The sequence below is a fragment of the Drosophila subpulchrella genome, unplaced genomic scaffold (genome assembly GCF_014743375.2).
Source record: "Drosophila subpulchrella strain 33 F10 #4 breed RU33 unplaced genomic scaffold, RU_Dsub_v1.1 Primary Assembly Seq354, whole genome shotgun sequence".
Lineage (NCBI taxonomy): Eukaryota > Metazoa > Arthropoda > Insecta > Diptera > Drosophilidae > Drosophila > Drosophila subpulchrella.
In genome coordinates, this window is record NW_023665577.1 from 2057609 (window position 1) to 2069942 (window position 12334).

Consider the following 12334-nt stretch of genomic DNA (forward strand, 5'->3'; position numbering starts at 1 on the left):
CAAATCTCTTATTCACAAAAATAGCCTTCCGATTTAATTGATTAAACTTAACTCTATTTACACTGTGGACTAGAGAACTCTACGATTTCTTCACGGCCACCTGTTGCTCCCGCTCTTCCCGCTCCCGTCTGTGCCGCTCCTCCGCCCTCTGTTTGGGCGTGTCATATGAGCTCTCGGCGAGGAACATTAGGTAAACGGCCACTCCAAAGAACAGGAAGGATAGCAGGACCATATCCGTCTGACCAGACATCTTGTTAGTCTCCTTTTGCACCCTAATTCGATCATATTTGGCCTGGGCGGCCTGTCGCCGGTCGAAAGATTTGCCGTAGTGATTTCGCGACCACTCGTCAAAATCGTATATGGGCGTGCGGCCCTCCGAGTCGGCTACACGAGATTTCTGAAAACGCGACTTGTAGAACTTCGTTTCCGGATCGTCCTCCACCACGGGTTCCGCCACATCTTGGACATCCTGGGAATATTGGGCGCCCGCTGTGTGTACAATCCCCTTGTCATAAAGGCGACGTAACCGGTAGTTTCCAAGGATCTCGTACGCCTGGTTAATCTCCCGGAACTTCTTGGCGGCGGACTCGCTGCCCTGATTCCTGTCCGGATGGTAGAGCATCGAGAGCTTGTAGTAGGCTGCCTTGATCTCGTTCTGGGTGCAACTGCGTCCGATTCCCAGGGCATCGTAGTGACTGATCTGCTGCCGCTGACTCAGGTGCAGCTGGCGCAGAACGAGCAGTGGTCGCCACAGCATTGGGCCGTGCTGGAACATCCTAGACGTGTCCTCTGGCCCGATTCTAATGTTTTTACTTCGTTATATCACATGAAAATCCACAACAAATCGGATCAGCTGTTTGAACTTGAACTTGTTCACCCTCGCCTGCGTTGTTATCGATAGACCGATGCGAGTCGGAACCGGTGGTGCTGGGAACTAAAAAGCTAGAAACATGAGAGTGTGGGAAAATCTGGAATCTTCTTTATTTTTTAATAAATAAACAAACGACAATGTCTAATAATAATATAAATATCAGCATGCCAAATAGATAATTTTTTTTAAATATTAGGCTATGGCTTTTTCTGGCTTTAAACTAGCCACAAGCCGTACCACTGCTTCGATCAGCTGTGAACCCGCTTCGCTGCGAATGGCAACTGTTGCAACTATTTTGGTTTTATTCTTCTCCGAACTTATTTATATATAGAACAGCGCAGCAGCCGGTTGAGTTTTCTCACACAGCGTGCTTGATTTTCCCGCTATCCATCTGCATCAGTATCTGTGCGTTTTCGAGATCGATCGAGAAGTTTCTGGCAATAGAAATTTAGGCCAGAAGGCACAAAAGCGACCAGAATAGTGAGTCATCTGCGATCTGTTAGAAGTTGCAGCTTAAGTTTGTGTGTTTTCATACAGAAAATTGTGTAACCATGACGAATACCATAATCAGCGAAGAAGCCTCCGATGCGGGGAGCTACAAAGATAAGGGCAACGAGGCCTTTAAGGCCTCCCGCTGGGAGGAGGCAGTCCAGCACTATGGCATGGCCATAAAATTGGGCTCCAAGCACAAGGAGCTGCCTGTTTTCTACAAGAATCGAGCTGCTGCCTATTTGAAACTGGAACAGTATGAGAACGCCGTGGAGGACTGTACGGAATCATTGAAAGTGGGGCCGGCAGATCCCAAGGCACTGTTCCGCAGGGCGCAGGCCTACGAGGCTCTGGAGAAGTACGAGGAGGCCTACAAAGATGCCACCGCCTTGTTCAAGGCGGATCCCAGCAACAAAACCGTACAGCCCATGCTCAAGAGGCTGCACGTCGTCGTGGAGGAAAGGTTGGCCCGCAATGCTAAGACCTCATCGAAAGTGAAGCAGATGATGGACCTTACCTTTGATCTGGCCACTCCCATCGATAAGCGTCGCGCCGCGGCCAACAACTTAGTAGTTTTGGCCAAGGAGCAGACTGGCGCCGAACTCCTCTACAAGGAGCACTGCATCACCAAAGTGGCCTCGCTTACCAAGGTGGAGAAGGACCAGGACATCTATGTGAACATGGTGCGCGTGGTGGCTGCTCTTTGCGAAAATAGCGTAGAGCGTACAAAAGGTGTGCTTACGGAACTGGGCGTACCCTGGTTCATGAGAGTTCTCGACCAGAAACACGAGGACTGTGTGTCTACTGCTCAGTTTTGCTTGCAAACAATCATCAACGCTTTGTCTGGCCTGAAGAACAAAATGGATTCCAAGCCGGACAAGGAACTGTGCTCCAAGAACAACCGCGAAATAGACACTCTGCTTACCTGTCTGGTTTATAGTATCACTGATCGCACGATTTCCGGAGCGGCTAGGGATGGCGTCATTGAGCTGATCACCAGGAATGTTCACTACACCGCTCTGGAGTGGGCCGAGCGCCTGGTAGAGATCAGGGGTCTGTGCCGCCTGCTGGAAGTCTGTTCCGAGCTTGCGGACTACAAGTACGAAAGTGCCATGAACATCACCGACTCTTCATCCACAATTGCTTCCGTTTGTCTGGCCCGAATCTACGAGAACATGTACTACGATGCAGCTAAGCTGAAATTCGTTGAACAGATCGACGAGTACATCAAGGACAAGCTTTTGTCGCCCGACATGGAGTCAAAAGTGCGGGTCACAGTTGCGATTACTGCTCTGCTCAACGGTCCGTTGGATGTGGGCAATCAGGTCGTGGCTAGGGATGGTGAGTTATATTATTATAGGGTGATTTCGCATTAAAATAAATAATATTCTTGTATCTGAGCAGGCATCCTACAAATGATTTTAGCCATGGCCACCACCGACGATGAGTTGCAGCAGCGAGTGGCCTGTGAGTGCCTGATCGCCGCTTCCTCTAAAAAGGACAAAGCAAAGGCTCTTGCCGAACAGGGTGTGGACATCCTGAAGCGGCTCTACCACTCCAAGAACGATGGTGTTCGAGTGCGTGCCCTGGTGGGTCTTTGCAAGCTGGGCAGCTATGGTGGTCAGGATGCGGCCATCCGTCCATTTGGTGATGGAGCCGCTCTTAAACTGGCGGAGGCATGCCGTCGATTCCTGATCAAGCCGGGAAAGGATAGGGATATCCGCCGATGGGCTGCCGATGGTCTGGCCTATCTAACCCTCGACGCTGAATGTAAGGAGAAGCTTATTGAGGACAAGGCTTCCATACACGCTCTCATGGATTTGGCCCGCGCTGGAAATCAGTCCTGTCTTTATGGTGTGGTCACCACCTTTGTGAACCTGTGCAATGCTTATGAGAAGCAGGAGATGTTGCCCGAGATGGTGGAACTGGCCAAGTTTGCCAAGCAACACATACCGGAGGAACACGAGCTAGACGATATAGATTTCGTCAACAAGCGTATTACTGTGCTGGCAAACGAGGGCATCACAAATGCTCTGTGCGCCCTGGCCAAAACGGAGAGCCATAATTCGCAGGAGCTAATTGCTAGGGTATTGAATGCAGTTTGTGGATTGAAAGAGTTACGTGGAAAAGTAGTCCAAGAAGGAGGCACTAAGGCACTGCTACGCATGGCGCTCGAAGGCACTGAAAAGGGCAAACGTCATGCTACTCAAGCGTTGGCCAGGATTGGCATAACCATCAACCCGGAAGTGGCTTTTAGCGGTCAAAAATCGCTCGATGTAATCCGTCCTTTGTTGAACCTCCTGCAGCAGGACTGCACGGCGTTGGAGAACTTCGAATCACTTATGGCGCTTACAAATCTGGCCAGCATGAACGAAAGTGTGCGCCAGAGGATCATTAAGGAGCAGGGCTTGTCAAAGATAGAGTATTATCTGATGGAGGATCACCTCTACCTCACCCGCGCTGCTGCCCAATGCCTGTGTAATCTGGTGATGAGCGAGGATGTAGTGAAAAAGTTCGAGGGCAATAACGATCGAGTTAAGTTCTTGGCCCTGCTCTGCGAGGATGAGGACGAGGAGACGGCCACAGCCTGTGCCGGAGCTCTGGCCATGCTCACTTCGGTGTCCGTTAAGTGCTGCGAAAAGATCTTGGAAATCGCCAGCTGTCTGGACATCTTGCACACTCTGATCGCCAATCCCAGCCCGGAAGTCCAGCACCGTGGCATTGTGATTATCCTCAACATGATCAATGCTGGTGAGGAGATCGCCAAGAAGTTGTTTGAGACGGACGTCATGGAGCTGCTGAGCGGTCTGGGCCAGTTACCGGATGACACGCGTGCCAAAGCGCGAGAGGTTGCCATCCAGTGTCTGGCGGCGGCGGAGCGTTATCAGATCATCGAGCGGTCCGACGATGCAGAGATCCCCGACGTGTTTGCCGAGAGTGCCAAGATAACCGAGATTATCGACGATTGAACGAATTTCTTATGTAGTCTGACCCTTTTGTGCCTTTTGTTCCTCCCTCATTTCATACCCTTTGCTATACTCACCGTGTCATCCCAAGTCTTAATTTATTTTCAGCAAAATATCAAGTGTACTCAAATTGTTTTTTAAACATTGTACGAATTTATTATTAAATTCACAAGATACTGTTTCGTTTTTAAAGATTATTACTTAGGGGATGTGATAATTTGTTAAATTAATATTGTCTAAGTTATTAAGACGGGGTTTTATTTGATTTTTCATTGATTCATTTCATGATTGATTAACTTTTCTGTAAGTTTTGGTTTTTATCATTGAAGATGGTCCAAAAAAAAAAAAAAAAAAGAATTTTTGTGTAAGTCAAGTTTGAAGGTTATTTTTTGACGGCTTTTGGCATTTTCTGAATGATTTTATTTTTAATTAAAAATTTTAAAGGTTTTAATTTATGTTAATTGTTTGATGTTTTAAACTTGCTTATAGGCAATTCGTTATGTTTGGTGAGTAAAATATTAAATTTCTGTTGTTCCCCTACTTTAGTTACTAATGTTGGTATGTGCAGTGCACTTTAAGAGTAAAGACTAATTGAAGTGGGTCAGCAGTGCAACTCCAGTTTATTATTAAAGCTTAATAGTTGCGCTTAAATGTGAATTTATTACGGATTGCCAAAAGCGTTCTGTTTTCCGCGAATGCATTTATGGTCATTGCACTTATGAGTTAACTGCAGAGCAACTGCGTGGGCTGCCATTTTTGGGGCAATCAACTGACTTAATTCGATTTGGCAGTGCAATTCGTATGGCGGATGCATTTAAGGACTTGGCGCACATTTCAGACATTCTTAATGCGAATATTATTTCATGCCCAGCAACCAGATCTCCGGTTGCAATTGGCAAGTTTCAGGTTGCAGCCAGATGCCACTGCCGGAGCATTTTCCCACCGACTCGCTTTTCCCCGATGCACTTCCTCGGTATGTTTTCTATTCATTGCCACACTTAAACTGACATTAGCCGACAGCTCGAGGTAGCTGGCTTCCTCTAATGCACAAATAATTGCAGAAGATGCTTCTGATGTTGCAGTGTCAGGTAGCCGGGAATTCTGAGCTGAGCTTCTCTTCCAGCTGATTGCTCAATCCCAATGAAATATGATTAAATAAATAATTGTTGCTTTAATTCAGTTTTGCTCGGCGCAATGAGAAATGGCTGAGGGTAAGTTGGTTCATGCATTACACACAAAAATGTTTTTGGAAAAATTAACCAATACGGATAGTAACACAACTGTAAAAAAATGCTAGGAACTGTTACAAATAGTAACTTCTATTTTGTTGGTGCTTTGGTTACTATTTATTGGTAAAACTAACATACAATGGTAATATTTGTGTATTTTGTTGTTGGGAGAGTAAATATTTTGTTGGTCAATTTGACAATTCTATTGGTTGGGACCATTTAACTATAACAAATATGAGGTCAAATTTACCTCAAAGGTATATTGTGTGTACAATCTGCTTAGTCGCGGACCCATTGGCGGTCATTGGCGCATCGCATTGCTCCTTTCGAGGAATCTTCTTTAATGCCATGAACCGATAAAACAACAAGCTTAAGAATTTAATATTAAACAGAATATTTATATTAATAAACATTAAATGGTCAAAAATCAAATTTATACACAAATTGTCTGTAAATATTAATTGCGGAAAAACAATTGAATGATCAGCGATCGGTTTTTTAAAGGTTATAGCCCCATTTTCGTGGTCTTCATTTGATAATACTAGCAATGCTAGTCGACTGCGACGTATGACAATTTTAACAAGGCGCTTCTTTACTATCTGCATGTATAATGCTTGCCGTACCAACAACTTTAAATAAGATACAATTAGATAAAAACTATATCAAAACTTAAGCTCTCTGCTATCCTAACTGTATTATTTTTGTCAGCAGCTCAGACCCTATAAGCTATGTTTACGGGGTGCCACAGGAATTGAGCAGAGCTAAAGGGCCTGAAATTTATATTGAAGCTTTTTAGAAAGCCACCCCGTACAGAGCTCCGCGATTTCTGTGGCGCCCGATAACACTAGTTTATATCCAAAATGTGCCAAGAAGGATGATGGTAGTTCCTGGTAGAGTTGGATCCCTAGATCACACATAAGAAAAAAAATGGTTTATTGATACGTTGTTTTAATGATTTTTTAATACAATTTTTTTGGTGTCTCCATTTTATCTCGAGTTGCACTTAACCAATTTAGGTGATATATGCTTTAGTTTACAACTATAATATAACCCTTTAATTTTGCCTAATAAATGAATATATATTGTGAGCTACTATACAACTGGGAATACTTTGAAAACTATTTTTAAGTAATTAGGATTTCGTACTCTCGATCCCACAGTTCTTTTTAAATTAAAGAAAACTATGATTTTTCTGTTGCTTACAACGGTACTTTCTTTTAAATTCCAACTACTGGGCGAGAAATCGAATTTGGAAAATTAATCCGAAATTTAATCCCCCAGAAGCGGAAACTTTCAGTTTCGGTTTAAGTGAAACTGAATTTCCCAAAGAAAAGCCAAAAACCCTCATCCCACCTTTGTTTACATTCCGTAGAGCGACATCTTCGGTCAGAGTGATGGAAGAACTTTCCCAGCCGGTGTAAAAGTTGCTCCCAGATTGATCGGCTTAAAGCCGCGTCGGTTAAATGGCCAACAAACACCGACCGCTAAATGATCATTAAGGTGCGTAAAACGAAACCAAACTGGACCGAGTTGTATTTACTTTTTCGGCATTGGTCAACATTAGACATTTTGTCCTAATTACACAGACGACAGAGCGAGCGGCTAAGAGTTGGCTAAGACCATGGTGGACTGGAGGCTCGTAGCTTCATCGGCTTGATTGGCGACGCATGTGCAACTTCACTTTCCATTTAATCTCGTTTCGGCGGTGCGACGCGGTTCAGTGTGGTGCAACTGTGCCGCACAATTTGTCCCGTGAAAATCGAAAGCCGATTTTCATGTCAATATTTTTGTTTAATAAACTGGCCGACTTGAGTCGTCTGCGCATGCGGAAAATATGCAAATTACCATCGACGGGCATCATATAGTGGCCCCCAAGGCGATGCAACGCAACAAGTGCACACAGAAAGAAAGATATTTTATAATGGTCGATAATCCTAAATGTTAATTAAATAAGATTTTTTAAATAATCGAAATAATATAAAGATCCGAGTTCCTATCTCATAAAATACTTTATCAACTTCATATATTTTAGTCAAAGCATTTTTAATATCACTGGGGTTATTTTTTGAGTGTACTGATGCAGGGGCACAAAAACACAGATTCAGATACACCGGCAGCAAAGTTGCGTTGACCGATTGAACGAAAGTGCAGCAGAAAAAGATACGGGATGAAAGATGAAAGTTGTCCGGGAGTAGAATGACGATGCTGAAAGTGCAAGTGGCTCGGTGGATCGATCGAATCGATGTAAGACGGTTATGGAGACATCAGACCGAGTGGTCTGAGTGGTTTCACTTTTCTAAGACTTATGTATATACTAAGTTAGAAGAAGTCGGAATGGCTGAGGAATGTGACAATGTGTAAATTAAATTTTGAACTGGTTGAAAATAATGATGGAATGAAGGAACACTAAAATTACAGTGAAATCTTCTTAATTTGGGGATAGATCTAAGAGCTAAAACAAAACTATAGATGATATATGTTGGTTCATACATTTACATATGTACATAATTCATTGTTTATAATTTCTAAAAATTTTAGAGAAGATAACATCAATTTAATAAATTAAAATCAAGGAAGTGGTAAAGAAATATTGGGAATAAGAAGATAAATATAAAATGTTGGTGAATTCCCCAATATTCATATCATCCGTGCGCTTTAATATCGAAGGAAACAAATCCTAAACAAAATGCTTAAGTGTCTGCCCCACAACCGGTCAACTTTCCCAATTTAAAGCTTCGGATTTTACCGAACAGCAAATTAGTCGAGCCTTTTTCTATCCCCTTTCCCCAGCCAGACATTTGTCAATAGTTTTTTCCTTTTGGCCGGAACTTGTGGACAATTTGCCAAAGCCCCGCTGAACGAAACTCGTACAGCGATTTTCCTTCGCATTGGCCATGGTAATTAATCAAACAACTGCCATCCGCCGAAAAACGTTGGAAACGATGGATAAATGCGAAAAATTCGCTTTAAGCCGAAAATATGCAACGGACTCTGCTTGAAACAGGCGTCAACACAACCAGCCATTTCAAATAGCCAGGGGAAATTGTGGTGATAGTCAGAAATTTTCTCAAATTTATATCAATCGAATGTCGTTGGTCGGGACAGTTAAGATATTCGATCGTTCGACGTCCTCCAATAGCTAAATATGCTAAGCATCTCCAGAGGAAGAATAAAAACAAAGCCAACAAAATCGACGGATGCCATTAGCAACTTGGTCGGAAACTTGCAACAATGTTGTCAGCGAACCATGCAATTACACTGGGAGAAAACTGTTGTTTTGCTTAGATGGCGCAGATGAGACGGAATAGATAAATACACAATTGATTTGACAACAAATATTTTTTGTGAGTTTTTAATAATATCTACATTAACACTACCATTATGTATTTATTTACACTTACTGCAAATGGTATATATATAGAAACTTAACACTAAAAGTTAATAATGGCTTACTCGAATTTTTAATGCATTTTTTATGAAAAACCATTCCAGTACCAATTTATTTATTTATTTTCACACCTAAAACAATAAAAGGAACTAAAACAATAAAGAGAAACTACAGGCAAATAATTCCTTATCGAAAATATATTCGTAACACTGAAACTTAAATGAAATATTTGAAAAACAGTTAAAAAGATTGAGAAATTAAATCATAAATTTATTTAAACCTTTTTCATAGACCAACAGTATTTTATTTTATACAGTGTACTTACATGGGCCTCGGTCTCCCGCAGGTGATAAGAAATAATTGAAAAGATTGTCGGGCATTTGAATCGATTGAATGAGCCAACAGAGCTGGAAGAAGAAGAGCCGCAAAGGGCCATAATTAGGCGATTTGCGATTGCGTGTGTTTGTGGCCAAATGCCCGAGTGCAAATGTTTATGTTATGTCAATTGTCGACCACACAAGAAAAGGGGCTGGGATTCCGAGACCTCGGGATGGGGGCCCAGTGCCCGCCAAACTGTGCACTGCCCACCGTCATTAAGGTTGCTTTCTTTCGCTGAGCTTGCAGTTTTGCCTCAGTTTCCCACCCATCCGCCCCACTGTCCTCTCGCCCTGCCTTAATTGTTTCATTGCATTCGGCGGGCGACAGAGGCAAACTTTCTATTTGCACATTTTCACAGGGAAAAAATATTTAATTTTCCTTTTTTGTGGACTGCAAATCGGTGGAAAAACGCTGCGCGATAAATGTTTGCTTTTTATTGAAGATGCGACTCGAGACAACAGCAGGCAAACATAATATTTCTCTTCCGCCTAATGTCAAATGAAAATTTTGTGATGTGACTGTGATGTGCCACTGTTACAAGTTTTAATAAATTTTACATGTTGGGGCAACTACTGGGAAAATAAAATATTTTTTAGAAACATTAAGATTTTGGCTGATTTTTGGTTAATTTATGTAAGTATGAAAAAAAACAATATAACACACAAACACATGCTCATATATGAAGTAAAATGAGGAACAAGAAACCTATCAAAAAATTAATAAACAATAAGCCACTTAAATAAATTTCAAGCCTAGAAAACATATGGGAACTGGAAGCTAAGAACCTACTTTTAGTTTAACATAGGACGAGAAAACGGACCTAAGTTAGAGTTATAAGAACTGAATATCAATTGTGATCGGAGAAATTATCAATAGGTTGTTCCTATCCTCTTTGAAGTCCGAAAAAATGAGAGGTTGTTTTCTACCGACCAGTGAAACCGATTCGCTGTTAATAATTTGGCTATTAAAAATGCATTTTTAACCATCGTTAGAGTGATCACCCTTGTTTAATGGCTGTCTGCTGTTGAGCGAGTTTCGCAGCCTTAATTATGCGTTTCATATGGCAATGGTCAACGACGACCCTTTTTATGTGCAAACTTTAGCGCGTTTTATGAGCCGCTCATTTAGAACGCGAACAGGGCCAACAAACGGACACAAATGCAAAATGCGTAGGCCTGGAATTGGAAGGAAAGGGGCTTGCCGCTCCTTTATGACGTTGAGATTGAGATGTCGACAACGATGGCTTCAAAAGGTTGGTAAAAGGAATACACTGCGAGTTTTTAGCTGTGTATATAAAATGGAGTAGAATTTAAAAGACTTGCTCACTAGACTTACTAATTTTAATGAGAACTTGAAAAGAAAACCACACAATAATTATTGAACCATCTTTGATAGCATTTTAAAATGGAAGTCACACATATTTTTAATGAAAAGGAAGTGAAAAACTTTCTTTAAAATATTAGTATTCCAGTGTAACGGTGGGGAAGCTAAAGACGCGGACTGGGACGCGGTGCACTCGTCTCATTATAATGGGCGGCACTTTATTTAAATGCGCGCACGGCACATCATTAACAAGGCAAATGCTATGTGATGCCGGCTCAGTTCTGCTCAGATCAGTTCACTTCCCCCAGCTCGGGTCCGTTGAGCCCAGCGCGAGGTCCAGAAGGATGTGCACATGTCTGTGTATGTGGATGCGTCTCTATTAGCGAACGCGGACCGCACGCACTCGCAGGTGGAAAACGGGGAGTGCAGTGGATTTCATAATATCTCAATTGATGTGCGGGGTCCATCAAGTTCCCTTGCACAGTGGGTAACGAAGCTCCTTAAACAGGACGAAAATAAATAAGGGAAAGAAGATTAGAAATAAAAGAAAACCACCTTTGAAAATTTTAGATCTTATGTGTAACATTACCAAATTAAACATTTAATTTACAAATATCATCATATTTTCAAATAATGAAATAAATCAAATGTAGATTTTTAAAAAATTTAAAGTTCACTTATATCTGTAAAAAGGAAATCGATTATACTTAAAAGTTATGTTGATAAGAAAAATATAGGTCTCTTTTTTATAGCTCTTAACGAGAGAATATAATTAACTAAAATAATCACCATGAAAAGTAGACTGGAAACCTTTTGCTGATAGGAATTCTTTTGTCTTTGATTCAGGGGCGACTGAAATGGCCTGAACAGACCTTTGGCATCCATTGTTGTTGGAAAAGAATGATTACTGATAGCATTGAATTCAGTGGCGTATGGGATTTTCGAAAACTAGATTTTAAGCATTTTATATATTTTTTGGGCTTGATGTTATATTAAATGATTTAATTAAATGTAGTCCATGAAAAGTAAAAACCATAAGTATTTCACTATATTTATTAAATAAAAAATAAAAACAAAATACACAAGACCCCCTTTACACTCTTCTCTTGCTGATAGCAATGCATTTTTTTACTTCAGTTGCTTTGCAGAACATATAAGTCAGACTTTTACACACAAATAAGCTCATTTCAAAATCACTTTTGCAATGAAGTTGTTCGTGAGTAACATTTTAAGGATCGACAAAGAAAATTATTACATATTTCATTTTAATTTGATTCACAGAAGTGTTTACTTTTTGCACTTTGGGGTGTCCAACTGTGCAGTCCCAATCCAACCTATTTTCATGGCTCGGATGAGGCAAACCTGGATCAACTTTTCGGATTTATTGGTAATGTCGTCCACGAAAGCATAAAACTTCACAGAGGTCATCAACAGCAAAGTGATATTGGGAATTATGGCGGCGAGCCTTATGTTGGAGGTCAATATGGAGGAGGTCAAGAAAATGGCAGAGCCAGTGTTGGGGTTTCCAAATATGAAATCCTAGACTTGAATATCAAGCCAAAAATTAAACAATAATAATATAATAATAAAATATACGAACTTTGTTTAACTGTGAAATTGGTTGAATTGTAAAGTTATATATATATAAACCCATATACAAACCGACAACGAGAATACCTATTTTTAAAGA

The 12334-nt window shown here is 41.4% G+C and overlaps 3 protein-coding genes across 4 annotated transcripts; 2 read left to right on the plus strand and 1 right to left on the minus strand.

Annotated features, from left to right (window-relative positions):
- Positions 1 to 6: 6 nt before the first annotated feature.
- LOC119560856 (dnaJ homolog subfamily C member 30, mitochondrial) lies at positions 7 to 866 on the minus strand. The gene has a single exon (XM_037874520.1). It carries the CDS (start codon positions 773 to 775, stop codon positions 80 to 82), a length of 696 nt encoding a protein of 231 aa, XP_037730448.1. The 5' UTR covers positions 776 to 866; the 3' UTR covers positions 7 to 79.
- Positions 867 to 1150: 284 nt separating this feature from the next.
- LOC119560540 (protein unc-45 homolog B) lies at positions 1151 to 4518 on the plus strand. 2 transcript variants are annotated; one of them, XM_037874030.1, is made up of 3 exons: positions 1151 to 1351; positions 1409 to 2701; positions 2765 to 4518. In XM_037874030.1, the coding sequence occupies exons 2-3, from the start codon at positions 1423 to 1425 to the stop codon at positions 4327 to 4329; spliced, it is 2844 nt and encodes a 947-aa protein (XP_037729958.1). In that variant the 5' UTR covers positions 1151 to 1351; positions 1409 to 1422; the 3' UTR covers positions 4330 to 4518. The 2 variants fall into 2 exon arrangements, with proteins under 2 accessions (XP_037729958.1, XP_037729959.1); XM_037874031.1 differs by having other exon boundaries at positions 1151 to 2701.
- A 7317-nt stretch (positions 4519 to 11835) lies between these two features.
- LOC119560608 lies at positions 11836 to 12334 on the plus strand. Its single transcript, XM_037874140.1, has 2 exons — positions 11836 to 11860; positions 11926 to 12334. The coding sequence occupies exons 1-2, from the start codon at positions 11849 to 11851 to the stop codon at positions 12217 to 12219; spliced, it is 306 nt and encodes a 101-aa protein (XP_037730068.1). The 5' UTR covers positions 11836 to 11848; the 3' UTR covers positions 12220 to 12334.